The 25,675-nt window shown below is 40.3% G+C and overlaps 1 protein-coding gene across 1 annotated transcript in view; it reads left to right on the plus strand.

Moving 5' to 3' along the window:
• The first annotated feature begins 429 nt into the window (after positions 1 to 429).
• Positions 430 to 25,675, plus strand: part of LOC134343100 (G-protein coupled receptor family C group 6 member A-like) — a 33,890-nt gene continuing 8,644 nt past the window's right edge. Inside the window, exons 1-4 of the mRNA XM_063041988.1 lie at positions 430 to 482; positions 9,826 to 9,972; positions 15,785 to 16,088; positions 23,627 to 24,415. Of these exons, the coding sequence (XP_062898058.1) occupies positions 430 to 482; positions 9,826 to 9,972; positions 15,785 to 16,088; positions 23,627 to 24,415 (1,293 nt within the window). The remainder of the gene's footprint in view (positions 483 to 9,825; positions 9,973 to 15,784; positions 16,089 to 23,626; positions 24,416 to 25,675) is intronic.

Consider the following 25,675-nt stretch of genomic DNA (forward strand, 5'->3'; position numbering starts at 1 on the left):
TCTCCAAATACCTACATGATTCAAGTAGTCTGAAATTATATTTGTGTTCAGCTTCAAATGGTCTATCATAAACAAAACTATTTCTGAGGAGGTAACACTTTTGGAAAAAAATTGTTGTCCAGTATAATTATTTTAGTGAGTTGAATTCAATGTTCAATCATTGTAAAACACAAATGCTCCAAATTAATTTACAATGTAATTAACCAAGCAATATTCATCTACTTTATTTTTGTACTGTTCCATTAAGTGACAGAAGTAAACTTGTTACTAAAGGAACAGAAAATTGCAACTGAACTATTTTATCCAACAACCTGTTTCCACATTACCAGCCAAGTACATAACAAATTCACAAATCGGCAGGTGCACATTGTGCAAAGGGAGCTTACCGTTACCTATAACCTAATTACTGTACTCATGAAATTGTTCATTATGTCGTTGATCAAGTATCTATTGGATTTAGAGAAGCTCGTTTTCTCACTAGGGTAAGTTATTTCACCTTGCTGTTCATTCTTTTTCAAACTTCCAGTGTTCTATCTGGTGTGTAGACCAACCTTTGAGTTTTATGTATCTCACTTCATGGAAGACTTAATTGTTTAACAGCAAAACTAAGCCTTTCAGCCCTAAATCCTACTCATCCATTACACAGGTCATAGCTGATCTATCACCATCTGCCTGAATAGGCTCCAAATACCTGAAAAACAGCAGGAAAATCTCAGAAGCTGGTTGCAATTATTGGTAACGCTTTGTGTGCAGATACAATAGGAAACATCAAATATTCCTGTTCAGGACATCTACAGCTGAAATCCACAGACACCATATGGGTATTTCTGTAAACAACATCGTTTTAAGACACTTTAAAAAAATCTATTGATTCTCTAAATCCCAGATAGCAGACTCAGGTCACGAGTGCAGTTCCCAGTTTTAAAAAAGGAAGCAAGGAAAGCGGACCTGTCTGCAAGTACAATTGAAACATAGAGGCCTTAGTCCTGTACTGTCGCTATCCTTCTGGCAAATGTAGAGTCTCTGGAAAACAAAACTGAAGACCTTAGGACAATATTGCAAAACCAGAGGGACATCAGAGACTGCTGTGTACTTTGCTTCATGGAGTCATAGCTCACCCCCACCATTTCAGGTGCAAGAGCTTCACCATCTGCCACAAACTGAGTCTTTCAAAGGTGGAGGAGGTGGAGTACACTTAATGATCAATTCTTCATAGTGCACAAGCGTGGCAGTTCTGTCTCAATCCTGCTCACCCAACCTGGAACATTTAGCAGTCAAGTGTCGTCCATTTTATCTGGGGAGGGAGATTTCCATCATTATCCTGGCAGTGGTGTACATTCCACCTCTAGCTAATATCAGGCAGGCACTAGAGGAGCTGAGCATCATGATTGATAGCCATGAAATAGCGCACCTTGATGCTTTCACTATCATTATGGGAGATTTCAACCAGGCCAGCTCGAAGAAGTCTCTGAACAACTACCACCAATGTATCACCTGTGAAACCAGAGGAGGCAACACACTTGACCACTGTTACACCACCAACGAGAACGCTCACTGTTCCATCCCACTCTTGTACTTTGGAAACTCCTACTTCTATTTCCAGCATGCAGGCAGAGACTAAAGACCGCAGAACCAGTGGTGAGGACCAAAATGGTATGATCAAGGGAGGTGGAGAAGCACTTACAGGACTGCTTTGAGTTGGTAGTCTGGACAATATTCAGTGTCACCGTTGTCACTGACTTCGTCAAGACCTACGTAGGTGAGTGTGTGCCTTGGAGAATGTACCAGATTCACCAAAGCCAAAAGCTGTAGATGAACCAGGAGATTTGTAGTCTGCTGAGGGATAGATTCAAGACCAGTGATCCATAACAATACAAGAAGTCTGTGTTCAACCTATGGAAGGCTATCTTGAGAGCGAATAAACAATTCTGATTGAATTTAGAGATGGAATCAGGTGCACGTCAACTCTGGCAGTTTTTGTAGGCCATAACTTCCTGCAAGACAAAACCCAACATTATGATTGGCTGTGGTGCTTCACTCCCAGATGAACTAAATGCCTTTTATGCACACTTTGACAGAGAGGATAAAACTACACCTGAGTGAATTCCTGCAGCAACAGTGATCTCTGTCTCAGAGGCATACATCATCACATCTTTCAAGAAGGAGAACCCTTGCAAGGCATCAAGCCCTAATGGTGTACCTGGTAGGACACTGTAAACCTGTGCCAACCATCTGGCGGGACTGTTGAAGGGCATCTTCAATCTCTCACTGCTGCAGCCAGAGGCTCCAAACTGCTTCAAAAGGGCAACAACCAAAGGCCCAAGAAAAGCAGGATGAGCGGCCGCAACAACTATCACCCAGTTGCACTCACATGTACTGTGATGAGGTACTTTAGGAGGTTGGTCAAGGCTAGAATCAACTCCTTCATTTTTAAATCTTTTTATTAATATAATCTTCTATAGCTATAAAATACAGAGATTCAACAAATTAGTATATGTATAGTTAATAAAGTTGAAGAAAAAAACCATATATATGCTAATGAAAAAAAAAATTATAAGAGAAAAAGAAGGAAAAAAGAGAACCCCAGCTCACTAAAAAAAACCCCACTAATTATAAAACAAAAAAAAGAGAAAAAAAAACCCATTAGGAACCAACTCCCAGAGCGATACATCTTATAATCATATATATATAAAGAAAAAGAAAAGAACAACCACCAAATCACATTTATATAACATAAAATTGGAAGGAAACCATGTAAATTGATTCAAATTAAATGATAATATTTAGCAAAAGAGCCCCACCTTCTCTCAAAATCAAATCGGGGATCAAAAGTTCTACTTCTAATTTTTTCCAAACTGAGACATAACATTACTTGGGAAAACCATTGAGTTATTGTAGGAGCAGAGGCATCTTTCCACTTCAATAAAATAGCTCTAAAATCTACTAAAATGTGAAAAAGAAGATGGACTCGCACTACCTAATTTAAAATTATATTATTGGGCTGTTAATATTCGACAATTAATGTTTTTGCTTATTTTGGCTTAATAAGAACCAAAAACCAGCTTGGATTGATTTAGAATTTAAAGCTATTAATCAATTTTATTTAACTTTACTATTAGGAGCTCCATTACCTTTACAACTTGCTAAAATCTCTAACTTAAATTTCTACCCTGTTATTAAACAGTCCTTATGGATTTGGTTTCAGTTTCGCAACTTTTTAAATTTCAAACAATTTAAATTGTCTAGTCCTGTATTTCGAAATTTGCTACTTAAACCTTCAACTACCGATCCCATTTTTCTTTTATGGAGAAATAAGGGGATTTGTTCTTTTGCAGATTTATTTAGTGATGGTCGATTGATGTCTTTTGAGGAGTTAATTAGTAAATATTCTCTCTCTCACACACATTTCTTGCAATATTTACAGGTCAGACATTTTTTACAAAAATAGGTTTCTACATTTCCATATATGTAAGAATCTGATTTGTTGGACACTACTTTGAATATGAATCCCTTAGTGAGAGGTTCCATTGGTAGAATATATAATTTATTTTTACTACAAAAAGATAACCTCTCACTAAAGATTAAACAAGACTGGGAGAGAGAACTTAATATGACTTGATAATGGAGACTGGTTGCAAGTTTTGAAAATGATTAATTCTTCTTCGATATGTGCCAATCATTGTTTAATTCAATTTAAAATTGTTCACCGCTATTATCTAACAAAGGAGAGGCTATCCAAAATATTTCGTAATATAGATAATTACTGTGATGGGTGCAAAATTGAAGTAGCTACTTTGTCACATATGTTCTGGTCATGTCCCTTGTTGAAATCTTTTTGGAAATCTTTATTTTCTACAATTTCTAAAGCTTTGAAAATTAATTTACAACCTAATACATGGACTGTTCTGTTTGGAATAGTTCCGCATCATATTAAGGGTATTTCATTTTCAGACCAACATGTAATTGCATTCGTTACATTGTTGGCAAGTAGAATCAACTCCTGTCTAAGCAAGGACCTGAACCCATTGCAACTTGCCAATCACCACAACAAGTCTACGGTGGGTGCAATCCCACTGGCTCTCTACTTGGCCATAGATCACCTGGACAATAGTAATTACCTGCTACCTACGTCAGTCTGATGTTTAGTGATTATAACTCGGCATTCAACACCATTATATCCTCAGTACTAATCAACAAATTACAAAATCTGGACCTCTACACCTCCCTCTGCAACTGGATCCTTAACTTCCTTATCGGGGGACCACAGATAGCATGGATCAGAAATAATATCTCCTCCTCACTGACTATCAACACTAGTGAACCTCAAGGGTGCACACTTAGCCCGCAGCTCTACTCTCTCTACCCACACAACTGTGTGGCTGGACACAGCTCAAAATGCTATCCATAAATTTACTGATGACTCTGCTATTGTTGGTAGAATTTCGGATGTTGATGAGGAGGTGTACAGGAGTGACATGAATCATCTGATTGAGTAAGATCACAAGAACAACTTTGCACTCAACTGCAGTAGGACCAAGGAATTGATTGTGGACTTCAGGAATGGGAAGTCGAGGGAACACCAACGAGTCCTCATCGAGGGATCAGCAGAGGAAAGAGTGAGCACTTTCAAGTTTTTGGGAGTTAACATCTCTGAAGATCTATCCTGGGCCCAACTTATTGATGCAATTACAAAGGAAGCACAACAGTGGCTCTATTTCATTTGGAGTTTGAGGAGACTCAGTATGTCACAAATCTCTACATGTAGAGAGAATTCTAACTGGTTGCACCACCACCATGTGGTATGGAGGGGCCACTGCACAAGATGGGAAAAAGCTGCAGAAAGCTGCAAATTCACTCAGTTCCATCATGCGCTCTGGCCTCTCCAACCCAACATTGTGGACATCTACAAAAGGTGATGCCTCAAAAAGGCAGCATCCATTGTTAAGGGCCCCCATCACCCAATTCCTGCCCTCTTCTCATTGCTGTCATCAAGGGCAATGTACAGGAGCCTGAAGACACACACTGAATATTTTAGGAGCAGCTTCTTCTCCTCCACCATCAGTTTCAGAATAGACAATGAACCCATGTACAACGCCTCACTATTTTCTTTTTTTTGGCTTTCTTTTTGCACTAATATAAAAATATTAAGTTAAATTAAATTAAGTATTTCTTATTTTAATTATTTTTTATTATAATACATTGCAATGTGCTGCTGCACTGCAAAGCAACAAATTTTGCAACATGCCATATCTAATCTGCTCAGGCCTTTTAACATTTGGAATGTTTCTATGAGATTCCCCCTTATTGTCCTGAACTCCAGGGGATACAGCCCAAGAGCTGCCAGACGTTTCTCATATGGTAACCCTTTCATTCCTGGAATCATTCTCGTGAATCTTCTCTGAACCCTCTCCAATGTCAGTATATCCTTTCTAAAATAAGGAGCCCAAAACTGCACACAAAACCCCAAGTATGGTCTCACGAGTGCCTTTTAGAGCCTCAACATCACATCCCTGCTCTTATATTCTGGACCTCTAGAAATGAATGCTAACATTGCATTCGCCTTCTTCACCACCGACTCAACCTGGAAGTTAACCTTTGGGGTATCCTGCACAAGCACTCCCAAGTTCCTTTGCATCTCTGCATTTTGAATTCTCTCCCCATCTAAATAATAGTCTGCCTGTTTACTTCTTCCACCAAAGTGCATGACCATACACTTCCCAATGTATTTTACATACATTTATAATGTATATAACCATATAATGTATATAGAAATGAGATAACATTTCTCTGAACCAGGGTGTAAAGCACAGTAGTACACATAACACATGATAACTTATGAATGTAGGGATAAAATCTACAGATGAATCATGCATAAATAACAAACTAAATTGCATTAATTTTAAATATTGTAAGGAACGGAACAGATTAACCAGTGACACTTTGAATACGATGCAGAAGGGAGTTCAGAAGCCTCATGGCCTGGGGGAAAGAACAGTTTTGCATCCTGACTGTTCTTGTTTTTATGCATCATAGTCTTCGGCCCGATTGTAGGAAGTCAAAGAGGATGCTGGCTGGATGGGTGGGATCCTTAATAATGCTAAGGCCCTGTGTATGCAGTGCTCCTGATAAAGGTCCCCAGTGAATGGTAGGGAGACACCTATGATTCTCTCAGCTGTTCTCACAGTCCTTTGTTTGGACTTCTGGCCTGATGATTTGCTGCTCCCATACCAGATGGAGAAGCAGCTTATCAGGACACTCTCAATGGTGCTCCTGTAAAACGTAGTTAGGGTGGGGAGGGCAGCCTTGCTTGACTCAATCTTCTCAGGAAATGGAAGTGCTGCTGTGCCTTCCTCTTCAGGGGGGGTGATATTAAGGAACCAGATGAGGAGAAGATTTAAGCCTCTTAAGGTTAGGCATACCATATTCAAAGTGTCACTGGTTAATTTCTTCTGTACCCTACAATATTCAATTTATGCACTTTAGCTTGTTATTTATGTGTGACTCATCTGTAGATTTTACGCTGGCTTTCATGTTATCATGTGTAATGAGTGCTAACTGTGCTACTGTGCTTCACACCCTGGTTTGGAGAAACGTTGTCTCATTTCTCTATACATTATATGGTTATATGCAGCATCTGCATGTATATAGTTAAGTGAAAATAAACTTGACTTGAAGAGACTTCACAGTGGAGCAGCAAATCATAAACACAAGAGATTCTCACTCAGACTTGCAACCATGGGCACGTGTCCTTCCTCGAAACTTGTATCAGCTGCCCCACCCACCCACCCACCTTTCCCTTCACCTGGTCTCACCTATCACCTGCCCGCTTGTACTCCTTCCCCTTGCCACCACCTTCTTACTTTGGCTTCTTCTCCCTTTGCTTTGCAGCCCTGATGGAGGGTCTCGGCCTGAAACATTGACTCTTTACTCCCCATAGATGCTGCTTGACTGGCTGAGTTCCTCCAGCATTTTGAGCATTTTGCTGGTATCTCCAGTATTTTGTTTTTATTTCAGCTCTCAGCTCTGAAGTTTTCAAATATCCGTCATACCACTAGGGGGCCTCCGTTAACCTCAGTCGATGTTCAGGTTGTGAAGTTTCTCAAGGGAATGACAACAGCTTTCTTCAGGGCAGCACCAGCACTTGCAGCTTTGATAACCTGCTTTTTTCTGAGATTCATTCTATTCCATTCTTCTCCCTGGCAATAATTTGAGGCTGAGCACAACTCTCTGTATCCTTAATATTCAATCGGACCCTGAACTGAGATTCCACGATCACCTCCAGGAAAATAACCACCAACATCCCTGTCTCTGTTCTCCTGTGGCTGAAACGTTCACCCATGCCTTTGTTACCTCTAGATCTGATCACTTCATTGAGTACCCACCATCTTCCCATCTTCAGCACTTTGAGCTCTTTCAAAGCTGAAATAAAGAGTTTATATTACAGATGATCTTCACCTAAAGAACACAATCTTGAACTTTGTAATATTCAACTGAGCATGAACAAAATATTTGCATTTACATTGCACCATTGTTAACTCGAGGGCACCCTTTATCATCTTTATAGTCTGATTCTGATTCTATAAATGTTCTGAAGTGCTTTTGGCTTTAAATATAGATCATAAGACATAGGAGCAGAATTGGGTCACTTAACCCATCGAGTCTGCTCTGCCATTCACTCTCGACTGATTTATTATCCTTCTCAATCCCATTCTCCTGCCTTCTCCACAAAACCATTGATGCCTTACTGTTCAGGGCCCTATCAACCTCTGTTTTAATTATATTCAATGACTTGGCCCCCACAGCCATCTGTGGCAACGAATTCCATTGAAGGAGGAAGGAGAACAAGCAGGCAGGTGATAGGTGAGACCAGGTGAGGGAAAAGGCGGGTGGGGTGGTACAAGTTTCAAGAAAGGACATGTACCCATCTAAAGTTTCAAATAAATTACAAAACTGGGGGCAGGCTTATTTAAAAGCATTGGTGTGAATTGCATACATTGAGGGATAGTTCCTTTGAACATCTTATTCATTCACTCAGGCTGCCTTGTATTTTAGGGGAATGGAGGGAGAAGTGGACGATGAGAAAGGTTTGGAAATAGTGGGAGTGCAGGAAACTGGGGGGGGGGGGTGTTATTTGCCAGAAAATGAAAGGGAGAAGGCTTAAAAATGTCTAGGCCCCTGCGTAAAGGGAAAATGTCAGCAATCAAGCTAGGGGCAAGTTAGCTAATCACACATGATGCTAAGGTGGCAGGTAATTTTACTTAAGATATAAGTCAAAGGAAGTTGTATGTGTTTATTAAAAGTAAAGAAAGCCCGTCCTAGCAATGTCCATTTAAATTGTAAGGGATTCTCTCCTTTTGGTGTAATATGTGCATTATTAACCTGTGAATTTTGGCCTTTTTATCCAACTTCTGCTACAAAGTATATATTCTATTATTGATGACATTAGCAGATACAAAATTACAAGGGAGAATTACATTAATGTAAAGATGAGCCACTATGTGTAACGCCCGGTCTAATTTCCCAATGACCAGAATCGTGAGTTATATGCTGTATGGGTGGAGAAAAAAAAATGTCAATGGATTTTCTCCAATCTAATTTCTGGACATGTCTGACAGGAGTTCATTGGTGACTTGATGTCTTTAGAACTATGTCCTTATATTGAGATTTATGTATATAGACCCATTGGTCAGTAAATCTTCAAGAATTCAGATCAACTTTATTCAGCATTTACATTTAGACCATAAGACCATAAGATACAGGAGCAGAATTAGGTCATTTGGCCCTTCGAGTCTCCTCCACCATTTCATCATGGCTGATCCATTTCCCTCTCAGTCCCAATCTCCTGCCTTCTCTCCATATTGCTTCATGCCCTGATTAATCAATAACCTATCAACCTCTGCATCAAATATACCCAATGACTTGGCCTCCACAGTTGCCGTGGCAATTGTTCACCACTCTCCGGCTAAGGAAATTCCTCCTCATCTCCCTCTATTCTGAGGCTGTGCCCTCTGCTCCTAAACCCCCCCCCCACCAAAAAAACATCCTCTCCACATCCATTCTTTCGAGGACTTTCAACATTTGATAGGTTTCAATGAGATTCCCCTCCACCCCCATTCTTCCGAATTCCAGGGAGTACAGGCCTAGAACCATCATTCTTTTATTCTGAGAATCATTCTCATGATTATGTATATTAGGAATTTACATATATTGGAAATTTGCTGTGGTGTGTAGGTGCAACATATGACAAAAGACAACAACATTCAGCAATTATAAAGAATAAAGAATTATATATAAATAAAGTTAAACATCAGAGGAAATTCAAATCTGGTGCTCAGACACCAAATATTTTTCTCCTACATATCAACTCTGGTGAAAGAATCTTCAATTGAATTGTAAATGACTGACAAAAAATATTTTTTGCTGCCTTCCTCAAAGGCTAGAAATGTTTTAGTTGTTACTCTACTGCTGTTGAAAGTGCTGTGTTAAAATTTTCCATTGAGTTTTGATAGAACCATTAGCGGTTTGAAATAAATATTAAAGAGAAAAAAATAGTATTGTCATGCACCTTCTATGATCTTAGGAAGTTCCAAAGTATATAATAAGCAGGAAAATAATTCAAAACACAGTTAATATTGTATTGTCAAAATAAAACGAACGAGAGAAATATGATACAAGCATTGCTCCTCCCAAAGACTGGGTAGTGTCACACTTGAATTTATTTAGTCACAACACCGATCACCTCCTATGTGCCTCATCTCATTTGGAGCTTACCTGGGGAATGTTGAACATGCAATCCATAATTGCAATGCTCATTTTCTTTTGCAGGCTTTCGGATGCACGTTCAGCCAGATTCTGTGACAACACTGGAGTAATCAGAGCTCCAGGAGATATCATCATCGGAGGGATCTTTCCAATCCATAGAAAAGTGGCCTTAGCTAACAGAACAGAACCTGGACCATTAGAATGCTCGGAGTAAGTTTGTCCCTTTGATTCAATGCCTGTATTTAATGTGCAATTAATTTAAAGGTGTTTGAAAGAAGCTAAGTAAGAAAGATATTTTTTATCAGAATAAGATCATAATCAGGTTTATTATCACTACCATAGTTAATGATTTTTTCTTGTGGCAGCAGTGCATTGCAAGACATAAAAATTACTCCAAGTTACAATAAAAAAAATAATGCAGAAGAGTGCTGAGAGTGATAGTGTTCATGAGTTCACGGATGTTCAGAAATATGACGATGGAGGGAAGATGCTGTTCCTGAAATATTATGTGTGGGTCTTCATGTTCTTGTACTTCCTCTCTGTTGGTAATAATGAGAACAGAGCATGTCCCAGATGGTGAGGGTCCTTGATAACGGATGCCACTTTCCTCAGACCCCGACTTTTGAAGACATTCTCAATGGTGGGGAGGCTTGTGAAGCTGACAGAGTACAACCCTCAGCTGCCCTTTTCAATCCTGTAGAATGGAGCCTCAATACCAGTCAGAATGTTCTCCACATGGGTCTGTTTTTCTACTGTGTTTCAGACCTTTGCAATGATCCAGAATATTGAGCAGTCAGTGAGGACGGTTATCTCCACGCTGACACACTCACCTGCAACCTCTCCCACTCCATGTACATATCGGCTCCGTGTTTACAGTAAGGGAGTCAAAAACCCAACTTGCGTTCCTTTCCTTAGCAAGCCACTTAAGGCAACTACTCCACTAACATACTCTCTTAAATTTATGTGGAAACAATAAGCACTTATATATACTATTTTATACATAACACTTGCTAATATTCTTTGCCAGAACAAGATCATATGAAATTAAACACAGAGCAACGTAGGGAAGTATTGGATCAGATCGTGGGCAGTATAGACAAGGAGAGATTTTCTAAGCAGAGCCTTAAAGGAGGAGGAAAAGGTAATGAATGAGGAAGATGATCTTCAGACTTGGGCAGCAGAAGAGCAAGAAACCAAAATTGAAGAAACTCAAAGATATCAATAATTTTCAAGTGCGGTGTAGTTTACACAGATTTCAGATACTGTAAAACCCCTGAGTCTAGAATCCCAGCAGGGAATGAACTCAAAGCATGACTGGAAATTAAAGACAGCTTAAAGAAGATACCTTATAGTGCCAAAAAGAGCAGTTATCCTGATGACTCAGAAAATTTCTGAATTCAGAAAACAAGTGCCAAGACATTGATAAGGAAAGGGAAAGTAAAATGAGGCAGTAATTACGAAAGAAACATAAAAATTGATTGTAAGAACATATGCAGGTAAATAAAAAGTAGAAAGTAATCAGTTAATGTCAAGACCATCAGACCATAAGATATAAGAGCAGAATTAAGCTATTTGGCCCATCAAGTTTGCTATGTCATTTTTATCATGGCTGATCCATTTCCCTGTCAACCCCTTTCTCCTGCCTTCTCCCCATAACCTTCCACTCTCTGACTTATCAAGAACCGATCAACCACACCCTTAAATACACCCAGAAATATCTGTCAACTTTGAGGCTGTGCCCTCCATCTGGTCCTAGACACCCTCACCAAAGGAAACATCTTCTCCACATCCACTCTGTCTGGGTCTTTCAACATTCAATGGGTCTCGATGAGATCACCCGCTAAGGTAGACCCATTACAGAATTAGTCTGAGGAAATTGTATTGTGAAACAAGTAAATGACAGATAAATTATTCAGATTATTTTGTGTCATTCCTTAGATATGTATACATTTATGTGTCTTATTTTTAAGACTTGGGTGAATAAGGAACTGAAGGAAGATTGCAATGCAGCGCCTTTTGAATAATAATAAAATTCAGCAGCATTTATGAAAGAGAAATCAGATGTTGCAAACTATTTTTAGTTTTTTTTTAAGTTGTAAACCTTGGGCAAGGTGTAGCGCCTGCTTAGAACCCCTCCCCCTCCCCCCCAATCAGGATCACACGAAGCCACGGAAGCAGGTGGTGGATGGTTGTATGAGCAGCTGGTGCGTATCACAAACCCTGGTTATGTGACCACTACCGCCAGGCTGATAACTCCTGAAGAGTATTGATAATGGCTGGGGTCACCCGAACAGTAAAGACACTGCCCAGAAGGAGACCATAAGACCATGAGACATAGGAGCAGAATTAGGCCATTTGGCCCAATGAGTCTGCTCCGCCATTCAATCATGGCTGATCTTTTTTTTCCCCTCCTCAGCCGCACTCCCCAATCTTCTCCCCATAACGTTTGGTGCCATGGTCAAGCAGGAACCTATCAATCTCCACCTTAAATACACCCAATGACCTGGCCCCTCTACAGCTGCCTTGTAGTAACAAATTCCTCAAATTCACCCCCATCTGGCTAAAGAAATTTCTCTGCATCTCTGTTTTGAACGGGCGCCGCTCTATCGTGAGGCTGTGCCCTGGTGTGCTAGACTCTCCCACCACGGGAAACATCCTTCCCACATCTCCTCTGTCTAGGCCTTTCAACATTCGAAAGGTTTCAAGGAGATCCCTCCTCATCCTTCTAAATTCCAGCTAGTACAGACCCAGAGCCATCAAACATTCCTTGTATGATAACCCTTTCATTCCTGGAATCATCCTTGCGAACTTCTTCTGAATATTCTCCAATGCCAGCACATCTTTTCTTAGATGAGGAGCCCAGAACTGCTCACAATACTCAAGGTGAGGCCTCACCAGTGCCTTATAAAGCCTCAGCATCACATCCCTGCTCTTGTATTTAAGACCTCTTGAAATGAATGCTAACATTGCATTTGCCTTCCTCACCACCAACTCAACCTGGAAGTTAACCTTTAGGGTGTTGTGCACAAGGGCTCCCAGGTCCCTTTGCATCTCAGATTTTTGGATTTTCTCCCCATTTAGAAAATAGCCTGCACATTTATTTCTTCTACCAAAGTGTGTGACCATGCATTTCCCAAATTTGTATCTGATTTATCACTCTCTTGCCCATTCTCCCAAACTGTATAAGTCCTCCTGCAGACTTCCTGTTTCCTCAACACTACCGCCCCTCCACCAATCTTCATATCATCTGCAAACTTGGAAACAAAGCCATCTATTCCTTCATCTAAATCATTAAAATACAGCATAAAAAGAAGCGGTCCCAACACTGGTCCCTGTGCCTCACCACTAGTCACTGACAGCCAACTAGAAAAGGATCCTTCTATTCCCATTCACAGCCTCCTATCAATCAGCCAATGTGCTAACCATGCCAGTAACTTTCCTCTAATGCCAGGAGTTTTAGATCGTAAGACCATAAGGCAGAGGAGCAGAATTAAGCCATTCAGCCCATCGAGTCTGCTCCGCCATTCCATAATGGCTGATCCCGGATCCCACTCAACCCCATACACCTGCCTCTCACCATTTCCTTTGATACCCTGATCAATTAAGAAACAATCAACTTTCGCCTTAAATATACCCATGGACTTGGTCTTCGCCACAGTTTGTGGCAGAGCATTCCACAGATTCACCACCCTTTAGCTAAAAAATTCCTCCTTACCACTGTTCTAAATTTTGAGGCTGTGCCCTCTCGTTTGGGATACCCCCACCATAGGAAACATTCTCTCCACATCCACCTTATCAAGTCCTTTCAACATTTGGTAGGTATCAATGAGATACCCCTGCATTCTTCTAAATTCCAGTGAGTACAGGCCAAAAGTTGCCAAATACTCCTCTTACGTTATCCGCTTCATTCTCAGAATCATCCTTGTGAACCTCCTCTGGACTCTCTCCAATGACAACACATCCTTTCTGAGATAAGGGATCCAAAACTGTTGACAATCCTCCAAATGCGGCCTGACTAGTGTCTTACAAAGGCTCAGCACTGTCTGCTTGCTTTTATAATCTATTCCCCTCACGGCAGCCATCCTTTTATTCCCACTCACTGCCTCCTAACTAACAGCCATTCCGCTATCCATTTCAGTACCTTTCCTGGAACACCATGGGATTTTATTTTGTTAAGCAGCCCTCAAGTATGGCACTTTATCAAACGAATTCTGAAAACCAAGCAAAATGACATCCACTGCCACTCTTTGTCTACCCTGCTTGTTACTTCCTAAAAGATCTCTAACAGATTTGTCAGACAAGATTCCCCTTCATAGTAACCATGCTGACTTAGACTTATTTTATCATTAGTCTCCAAGTACCTCGAAACCTCATCTTTAATAATAGATTCCAACACTTTCCCAACCCCTGAGGTTGGGAAACCTCATAGATTCCTTTCTTTTGCCTTCCTCTCTTCTTAAAGAGTGGAGTGACATTTGCAATCTTCCAGTCCTCCGGGACTCTCCATTATCTCTTCAACAACCTCTCTCTGGACTCTGGGATATAGTCCATCTGTTCCAGGTGTTTTATCCAACTTAACACCTTTGACTTTGCCTGGCACTTTTTCCTTTGTAATAGCAATGGCCCTCATTCCTGCTTCCTGACACTCACGGACCTCTGGCACACCACTAGTGTCTTCCACAGTGAAGAATGATGCAAATTACCTATTATGTTCATCTGCCATTTCTTTGTCCCCCATTGCTACTTCACCAACATCATTTTCCAATGGTCCAATATCAACTCTCACCTCCTTTTTACTCTTTATATAACCAAAATAACTTTTAGTATCCTGCTTTATATTTATTGGCTAGTTTGCCCTCTTATTTGATTTTTCCCCCTCTTATAGCTCTTTAGTAGCCTCTTGTTGGATTTTAAAAGCTTCCTAATCATCTAATTTTCCACTCACTTTTGCAACCTTATATGCCTTTTATGCAATCCTTATCTTCCCTTGTCAGCCATGGTTGCCTACTCATGCCATTTGAGAACTTCTTCTGTGAGACATACCTATCCTGCATCTTTTGAACAATTCCCAGAAACTTCAGCCAACTCTGCTCTGTCCTCCTCCAATCCACCTGGGCAAGTTCCTCACTCATGCCTCTTTAATTCTCTTCATTCCACTGAGATACTGATACTCACAGCCTCCTAAGGGTTCCTTTACATTAAGATCCCTGAAAAGACCTGGGTTATTACACAATAGCCTTTCCCTCAGTAGTCTCAAGCACAAACTGTTCTAAAAGCAATCTCATAGGTATTCAACAAATTCCCTCTCCTGCGATCCGACACCAACATCCCCTTGCATTATGAAGCCCCCCATTTCCCAGTCAATGTCTAAGGTACCTGGAGCAGAAATAGGTCACACTGCCCCTCATTCTCATAATGAATATGATAATGGCTGATATGCCAAAGCCTCAGTTCCTCTTCTGCGCCAGTTCTCCATAGCCCAGAATTGCCTGATCCTTCAAAAAATTAAGAAAGAAAGATTGAAAGATTAGCTTCATTTGTCACGTGCTCATGAAAACATACAGTGAAGTGCATCATTTGCAATGTGCTGGGGGCAGCCTGCAAATGTTGCCACACTTCCAGTACCCGCAACTCACTAACCTTAATCGTACAACTTTAGAATGTGAGGGGGGACCAGAGCACCTGGGGAACACCAATGCACTCACAGGGAGAACGTACCAGCTCCTAATAGACAGCAGTGGGAATTGAACCCCGATCAGTGATTGATGCTGCTGTTAAGCTATTACACTAACTGTTACTCTTCAAAAAATATCAACTTTTGTTTTAAATACCCCTGATGACCTTGCATCCACAACCTACCGGCACAGGAAATTGCAAAGATTCACCACCTTGTGCAAGGAGAAGTTTCTAAACAGAACTTGATAGCAACAATTAAGTCCTTCCTTTGTTAGTTTAAGATTAAACTGTATCAAAATAACACAAGATGGAACATGAAGACTGTTAAATCTTTATATCTTTCTAGATTTAATACTGCCACATTCCTCATGGCCCAAGCTATGGTGCATTCTATTGAGCAGATGAATAATTCTACCTTGCTACCGGGTGTCAAATTAGGATATGAAATTTATGACAGCTGCGCTGATGTTGCCCCTGCAATACAAGCCACCATGAAATTTCTTTCCAAGTTTAATTCCTCAGACAAGAGTGTCAAAATTCACTGCAATTACACAGATTATTTACCAGCTGTAAAAGCAGTTGTAGGTGATTTGTTTTCAGAAATCTCAATCGTGATTGCAAGAATGTTGAACGTCTACCTCATCCCACAGGTACGTACATCTATTTTTAAAATTTATTTTATTTTATTGAAATACAGTGCAGAATCTGCCTTTTTTGCTCTTTGAGCCGCACCGCTGAGCAGTCCCCTAATTTAATCCTTGCCAAATCACAATTGAAAATGGCCAATTAACCTGCTAACTGGTACGACTTTGGAATGTAGTAGGAAACCGGAGCACCCAGAGGAAACCCACATGGTTACGAGGAGAACAAGCAGTGGTGGGCATTGAAACCAGGTCACCTGAACTGTAAAGCATTGTGGCAGAATGTTTTACAGAACCAGAGACCCAGGGGTCAACTCCTACCACTACCTCTAAGGCATTTGTATGTCCTTCTCGTGACCATGTGGGTTTCCTCTGGGTGCTCTGATCTCCTCCAACACTCCGAAAACGTACTGGCTAGTAGGTTAATTAGTCTTTGTAAATTGTCCTGTGAGTAGGCTCAGATTAAATTGTTGGACAGCCTGGCTCGAAGAACTGGAAGAGCCTATTCCGCGATGTATCTCAATAAATAAATAAATTTTGTTACATAAGATTTAGCTATTTTTACTTCAACCACGGGCTTTTGTAATTCATTTTTGAGATGTGGTCATCTGCTCCTAAAAGTTTCAGTGGGTTATTGTCCATCAAGAATGTAGAGAGTCATCATTGACCAGCGTATTCACCATTCATCGAGCTGTTGACTTGTTGTTTTTACATATGGGGGAGACTTCAGAGAGATAAACGGTGAGATAGTCACGGTAATAACTTTTGATTTGGTCGTCTAGATGAAACAACTAGGTGAATGATCCAATTCAGATTTTAGTCAATAGTGACTCTGGGAAGTTTAAAATATTAAAACAAAATCTCATATAGAAAGTCTAAATTAGAGAAAGGCTAATTTTAGTGGTATCAGGAACGATCTGACCAGTGTTGATTGGGACAGGTTTTTTTCTGGCAAAGGAGTACTTGCTAATTGGGAGGCCTTTAAAAGTGAAATTTAGAGAGTACAGAGTTCTTATGTTCATAGAAAATATAGAAAATAGGTGCAGGAGTAGGCCCTTCGGCCCTTCGAGCCTGCATTGTCATTCAGTATGATCATGGCTGATCATCCACCTCAGAACCCTGTACCAGCCTTCCCTCCATACCCCCTGATCCCTTTAGCCACAAGGGCCATATCTAACTCCCTCTTAAATATAGTCAATGAACTGGCCTCAACTGTTTCCTGTGGCAGAGAATTCCACAGATTTACCACTCTCTGTGTGAAGAAGTTTTTCCTCATCTCGGTCCTAAAAGGCTTCCCCTTTATCCTTAAACTGTGACCCCTCGTTCTGGACTTCCCCAACATCAGGTACAATCTTCCTGCATCTAGCCTGTCCAATCCCTTTAGGATTTTATACATTTCAATAAGATCCCCCCTCAATCTTATAAATTCCAGCAAATATAAGCCTAGTCGATCCAGTCTTTCATCATATGAAAGTCCTGCCATCCCAGGAATCAATCTGGTGAACCTTCTTTGTACTCCCTCTATGGCAAGAATGTCTTTCCTCAGATTAGGGGACCAAAACTGCATACAATACTCCAGGTGTGGTCTCACCAAGGCCTTGTACAACTGCAGCAGTACCTCCCTGCTCCTGTACTCGAATCCTCTTGCTATGAATGCCCGCATACCATTCGCCTTTTTCACCACCTGTACCTGCATGCCCACTTTCAATGACTGGTGTACAATGACACCCAGGTCTCGTTGCACCTCCCCTTTTCCTAATCAGCCACCATTCAGATAATAATCTGTTTTCCGGTTTTTGCCACCAAAGTGGATAACCTCACATTTATCCACATTAAATTGCATCTGCCATGAATTTGCCCACTCACTCAACCTATCCAAGTCACCCTGCATCCTCTTAGCATCCTCCTCACAGCTAACACTGCCGCCCAGCTTCGTGTCATCCGCAAACTTGGAGATGCTGCATTTAATTCCCTCATCTAAGTCATTAATATATATTGTAAACAATTGGGGTCCCAGCACTGAGCCTTGTGGTACCCCACTAGTCACTGCCTGCCATTCTGAAAAGGTCCCGCTTATTTCTACTCTTTGCTTCCTGTCTGCCAACCAATTCTCTATCCACATCAATACCATACCCCCAATACCGTGTGCTTTAAGTTTGCACACTAATCTCCTGTGTGGGACCTTGTCAAATGCCTTTTGAAAATCCAAATAAACCACATCCACTGGTCCTCCCCTATCCACTCTACTAGTTACATCCTCAAAAAATTCTATGAGATTCGTCAGACATGATTTTCCTTTCACAATCCATGCTGACTTTGTCCGATGATTTCACCACTTTCCAAATGTGCTGTTATCACATCCTTGATAACTGACTCCAGCAGTTTCCCCACCACCGATGTTAGGCTAACCAGTCTATAATTCCCCAGCTTCTCTCTCCCTCCTTTTTTAAAAAGCGTGGTTACATTAGCCACCCTCCAATCCTCAGGAACTAGTCCAGAATCTAAAGAATTTTGAAAAATTATCACTAATGCATCCACTATTTCTTGGGCTACTTCCTTAAGCACTCTAGGATGCAGACCATCTGGCCCTGGGGATTTATCTGCCTTTAATCCCTTCAGTTTACCTAACACCACTTCCCTACTAACATGTATTTCCCTCAGTTCCTCCATCTCACTAGACCCTCTGTCCCCTACTATTTCCGGAAGATTATTTATGTCCTCCTTAGTGAAGACAGAACCAAAATAGTTATTCAATTGGTCTGCCATGTCCTTGTTCCCCTCAATTCACCTGTTTCTGACTGTAAGGGACCTACATTTGTCTTAACCAATCTTTTTCTTTTTACATATCTATAAAAGCTTTTACAGTCAGTTTTTAGGTTCCCTGCCAGTTTTCTCTCTTAATCTTTTTTCCCTTTCCTAATTAAGCCCTTTGTCCTCCTCTGCTGAACTCTGAATTTCTCCCAGTCCTCAGGTGTGCCGCTTTTCTGGTTAATTTGTATGCTACTTCTTTGGAATTGATACTATCCCTAATTTCCCTTGTCAGCCATGGGTGCACTACCTTCCCTGGTTTATTCTTTTGCCGAACTGGGATGAACAATTGTTGTAGTTCATCCATGCAACCTTTAAATGCTTGCCATTGTATATCCACAATCAACCCTTTAAGTATCATTTGCCAGTCTATTTTAGCTAATTCAATTTTCATACCTTCAAAGTTACCCTTCTTTAAGTTCAGAAACTTTGTTTCTGAATTAACTATGTCACTCTCCATCTTAATGAAGAATTCCACCATATTATGGTCACTCTTACCCAAAGGGCCTCTCACGACAAGATTGCTAATTAACCCTTCCTCATTGCTCAATACCCAGTCTAGAACGGCCTGCTCTCTAGTTGGTTCAGAAAACCATTCCACATACATTCCAAGAAATCCTCTTCCTCGGCACCCTTACCAATTTGGTTCACCCAATCTATATATAGATTGAAGTCACCCATTATAACTGCTGTTCCTTTATTGCATGCATTTCTAATTTCCTGTTTAATGCCATCCCCAACCTCACTACTACTGTTAGGTGGCCTGTACACATCTTCCACCAGCATTTTCTGCCCCTTAGTGTTATGCAGCTCTATCCATATTGATTCCACATCCTCCCGGCTAATGTCCTTCCTTTCTAGTGCGTTAATCTCCTCTCTAACCAGCAATGCTACCCTACCTCCTTTTCTTTCATGTCTATCCCTCCTGAATATTGAATATCCCTGAATGTTGAGCTCCCATCCTTGGTCACCCTGGAGCCAGGTCTCTGTGATCCCAACTATATCATATTCATTAGTAACTATTTGCACTTTCGTTTCATCCACCTTGTTACGAATGCTCCTTGCATTGACGCACAAAGCCTTCAGGCGCTCTTTTACAACACTCGTAGCCCTTATACAATTATGTTGAAAAGTGGCCCTTTTTGATTTTTGCCCTGGATTTGCCAGCCTGCCACTTTCCACCTTACTACTTTTTGCTTCTACCCTCATTTTACACCCCTCTTTCTCTCTGCACTTGTTCCCATCCCCCTGCCACATTAGTTTAAATCCTCCTGAACAACAGTAGTAAATGCTCCCCCTAGGATGTTGGTTCCAGTCCAGCCCAGGTGCAAACCATCCTGTTTGTACCTGTCCCACCTCCTCCAGAACTGGTTCCAATGCCACAGAAATTTGAATCCCTGTTCCTGTCAGAATAAAAGGCTAGAATAACATGATTAGGAAAATTTGGTAAGAAATGCCTGAAAACACTTAAGAAGGAAATCAGTAGGGCTAAAAGAAGGCATGAGGTTGCTCTAGCAGACAAGGTGAAGGAGATCCCAAGAACTTCTGCAGATATATTAAGTGCAAAAGGATAGCAAGGAACAAAGTTGGTCCTCTGGAAGATCAGAGTGGCCATCTATGCATGGAGCTGAAAGAGATGGGGGAAATCTTAAATGGATTTTTGCATCTGTATTCACACAAGAAATGGACATAGAATCTACAGAAGTGAGGCAAAGCAGCAGTGAAGTTATGGACTGCATACAGATTATAGACGGGGAGGCGTTCGCTACCTTGCAGAAAATTGGGGTGGGTAAATCCCCAAGACCTGACAAGGTGTTCCCTCAGACCTTATGAGAGGATAGTACAGAAATTACAGGGGCCCTAGCAGAGATATTTAAATCATCCTTTGTGACAGATGAAGTACCGGAGGGTTACAGGATAGCCAATGTTATTCCATTGTCTAAGAAAGGCACTAAGAGGAAGCCAGGAAATTATAGGCTCGTGAGCCTGACATCAGTAGTGGGCAAGTAATTGGAAGGCATTCTAAAGGACCAGATATATAAGTATTTAGATAGATAGAGACTGATTAGAGATAGGAAACATGGCTTTGTGCATTGTAGGTCATGTCCAACCAACCTTTTCGAGGAGTTTACCAGGAAAGTTGATGAAGACAAGGCAATGGATGTTGTCTACATGGACTTCACCAAGGCCTTTAACAAGGCCCTGCAGAGGAGGTTCATCAAGAAGGTTCAGTCATTTGATACTCAAGATGAGGTATTAAATTGGATTAGGCATTGGCTTTGCGGGATAAGCCACAGAGTTGGAGTAGATGGTTGCTTCTCTGATTAGTGGTGAGCCATGGAGATCAATGCTGGGTTCATTGTTGTTTGTCATCTATATCAATGATTTGGATGATAATATAGTAAACTGGATCAGCAAATTTGCAGATGACAACAAGATCAGAGGTATAGTGGACAGAAAGGAAGGTTATCAAAACTTGCAGTGAAGTGTTGACCAGATGGAAAAATGGACTGAAAAATGGCAGATGGATTTAATCCGGACAAGTGTCAGGGAGGACCAACCAGGGTAGGAATTACATGGAGAGCAGTAGAGCACTGAGGAATGCAATGAATCAGAGGGGTCTGGGAATACAGATCCATAACTCCTTGAAGGTTGCATCACAGGTAGATAGGGTCTATGGAGTTATGCATGGATAACGAGTTATGTAGAAAGATTTTTGCATGTTGGTCTTCATAAATCAAAGTATTGAGTACAGGAGTTGGAATGTTATGCTGAAGTTGTAAGACTTTGGTGATCCCCAATTTGGAGCATTGTGTGCAGTTTTGGTCATCTACCTACAGGAAAGATGTCAATAAGATTGAAAGAGTGCTGAGAAAATTTACAAGGATGTTGCCAGGACTTGAGGAGCTGAGTTATAAGGAAAGATTGAATAGGTTAGGACTTCTTTCCCTAGCGTAGAGGAATGAGGGGAAATTTGATACAGGTATACAAAATTATGAGAGGTTTAGATAGGTTAAGAGCAAGCAGGCTTTTCCACTAAGGTTTGTTGAGACTAGAACTAGAGGTCAAGGGGTAAAGGTGAAAGGTGAAATGTTTAAGTGGAACATGAGAGGAAACTTCTTCATTCAGAGCGTGGTGAAGGTGTGAAATGAGCTGCCAGCACAAGTGGTTGGGGGGGGGTTGATTTCAATATTTAACAAAAACATGGATAGGTACATAGATAGGAGGAATATAAGAATATGGAGGGTTATGGTTCGAGTGTAGGTCAATGGGACTTGGCAGGTTAATAGTTCAGCATAGGCTGGATGGGCCAAATGTCCTCTTTCTGTGTTGTAGTGTTCTACGACTCTATCTTGGTTTTAGAGCATACAATACAGTAAGTGTATGAATGGGTAAGGTCATGGTGGTGGTGGCATCCATTAGTCTCGCGTGACCATGGATCTGCGCCTGGGTCATGCCTGAGAAAGATAAATATAAAGTTATTTACTTTGAAAGACAGGAAGATTTTATTTAAATTATGAGGTTTTAAGTGAAAGGTTTCAGTCTTCAGGGCATTCTTATATGCAAATCACATGCAAATACAGGCAGCAATTCAGAAGGCAAGTGGCAAGTCATCATTTACTGCAAGAGCATGTGTAGTGAAATCTTATTCCAATTATACGTAATGGAGGTGAAATACCATTTTGGAATTATGTGTGTAGGTCTGAAGTCCCCATCCTTGATGCCACAGTTCAAAGAAATTGAGTATGTGAGACAGCAAGACAGAGGATCAGTTATGGTCTTATTGAATGGTTCATAAGACCTACACTTGCTCCTATTTCATTGTTCCAGGGTACATGAATAGACTTGCTACATCTCGTAAACTGGTGCTGTTGCCATTGGAGGGTTTTTTAAAATTATTGGGGGGGAGATGGGGTAGGACAATTCCAAAAAAAAAGAAAGACAGAAAAAATGGGATATGTGTTCATGATTTGAAGGCTTGTAAACTATTAATGGCTCATGATAATGTTATAACATGAAATGATATTAGCAAGATTTGACAGCTACTGAACATGATAACGCAACAAATCAGCAACATAAGCAGACTGTTTTTGATCTTGTGAGGATTTAATTCCAGAAACCCTAGAAATAGCTGTTTCTGTTCAATGCAATAACATATGTTATAACTATTGAGTTAGATCATGAGACCACAAGACCATAAGACACAAGGGCTGAATTAAGCCATTTGGCCCATGAAGTCTCTGCAATTCCATCACAACTGACTTATTTTCCTGCCTCGTCCCTGTAACCTTTGACACCCTTACAAATTAAGAACCCATCAATTTCTGCTTTAAATATGCCCAATAAATATAATCTATTTCTATTTAATTTGGAGGACTAGACTTAAAATGTAATAAGGTAGGAAGTTTTGAGGTTGAGAATTGTCCACATCACAAGTGCTTATTGGTAACTACTTACATCAGACTTAATGGGCTTATGATTGATGTGACCGAGAAATTTTAGATGAGGAGTTTCAAGTAGTACTGGGCCATTTTTGCTTTGGACTGGAAGTCACTGAAATAGTACAAATTTATTTCTCCTTCGTACATTTCCATCCTTACTATTTGTAAAAAGATATAAATTGCTTCCAACACTTTTGACATTTGCTGTAAAGAAGCTGTGTTTGCATTTAATTACATTTTCAGATAATGGGAGATACTTTCATGTTGAAACATTGCTCTTTCTTGAACTCCCAACAGATAAGTTATGTGTCATCAGCAGAAAGCCTCAGCGACAAAATGAAGTTTGCGTCATTTTTCCGAGCTGTTCCCAGCGACAAGCATCAAACATTTGCCATTGCCAAACTTCTTCAACGTCTGGAGTGGAACTGGATTGGAGTCCTAGCAACTGAAGATGATTATGGAATAGCAGCAATGAACAGTTTAATTTTACAAGCACAGAAACTGGGAACATGCACTGATTTTCGTTTCCTAATCCCTGTTCATAACATGAAAGGACAGGACCATTACATCAAAAAAGCTGCAGAAAAAATTATGAATTCAAGTGCAAAAGTTATTGTTGCATTTCTTAGATCATCAGCAATTAAGGAACTGTTAAAAATATTGATTGACAATCAAGTAAATAAAACTTGGATCGCCAGTGATGCCTGGTCTAATTCTAAGGAAGTTGCCAGCATGATTCAAGCTGAAAAAGTTGGAACTATTTTGGGCTTTACGTTCAAAAATGGAACCATTCCAAATTTTAATGAATACCTGAAGAAACTGGTGACACATCCCAAAAATACTGATGATTTTACTAGAGAATTTTTTAGCCTTTCAAATAATAGCTACAGAAGTAATGTTTCTCAGAAATGCACAAGTTCGCAGTCAACTGAATCTTGTCAATATTCCAAAATAACAGAAAATATTAATGATGCGTACAGCTATTGTGTATATTTAGCTATCAAAGCCATTACTCATGCTCTTCAGAAGGTACTCAATTGTGATAATCAAAAATGTAATAGAAATTTTGATTTTGCACCATGGCAGGTAAGGATATCAAGGTTGCTTTTGTATTAGACCAGCATCTCTTAAACGCTGAGAGCCTTTTCCTCTTCCTGGCTGCTAGACCTTCTCTTCCAGCATTGATTGTCCCAGTACTTTACTATTTGCCGTTTTGCTTCCACACGTCGCTTCGTTCAGATATCTGCTGCTGTTTTCCAATTCTAAAAAAAAAGCACCTGCCCTCGGCTTCAAATTTCTTCATCACCTCAATCAATCCTTTCTTTGAAATTCTACCCATAACATGTGCACATTCTATTCTTCCGCTCTTAGAATCATAGAAAACGTATTATTTTAAGCCATTCAGCCCATCTGGTCTCTCCTGATCAAAGTAGAGCTATCCAACAATAATGCACTTTTTATCATTATGTTTGTAATCAGTTCATAATGCTTTTAAGTACATACACAGGAAGTTTAAGTGTAGAGAGGGTATTTTCTTTCACCATCTTTTCAGGGCCTGAGTTTAAAAACCCTATCATCTTCTAGTTAAATCTTCTAATTGCACTCCTCAAAGGGTTGGCTTCAATTTTTAAACTACACCATCTAATCCTGGGCACCCTAATTAGCAGAAAAGGAATTTTTCATTATCTGGCAAGTTTATTCAAATCAGCCATCAAGCTGCTAAATTCAATGGTATAAGCCCCTAAGTTATGTAACCTCGGGTAAATCTACATTGTATTCCCTCTATGGCCAACATACCTTTCTCAGAACTTTTCACTTTACTCTCAAGGTTTGATTAATAATGGCACAACTTCTCCCTCCAGGTGCCAACTCCTCCAGATTTGAAGGCAAGCATTCCCTCAATCTTTATGATCATTTTGCTTATGAATGTCCATTGTATCAAATCATCACCTTTTAGAAAATAATTTGTTTTATTCCTTGTGGATCGAAAACCCCTTCCATTTATCATCTCTGAACTTGATTTTTTTTCTCTCTTTTTGCACTTGCATGGCTTGTAGTCTTTTACACATTGGTTGTTTGTCCGTCTTTGTTGTGGGTAACTTTTCATTGATTCTACTTTATTTCTTTGCTTTTACTGTGAATGTCCACAAGAAATGTCTATATATACACTCCATTTTGTTATCCTACCCTTATTTATAGGCTGGAAATTTCCTCACAACAGAAGTTAGTGTAACTTTAATTGTCTACAATTCCTTGGTTTTTAGATTGTAAAATGACACTATTTTCCAAAGAAATGGAACACCCAGATTAATATCACCTTGGATGTTTGAAAGTGATAGTCTCACC

The sequence above is a fragment of the Mobula hypostoma genome, chromosome 2 (genome assembly GCF_963921235.1).
Source record: "Mobula hypostoma chromosome 2, sMobHyp1.1, whole genome shotgun sequence".
Classification (NCBI taxonomy): Eukaryota; Metazoa; Chordata; class Chondrichthyes; order Myliobatiformes; family Myliobatidae; genus Mobula; species Mobula hypostoma.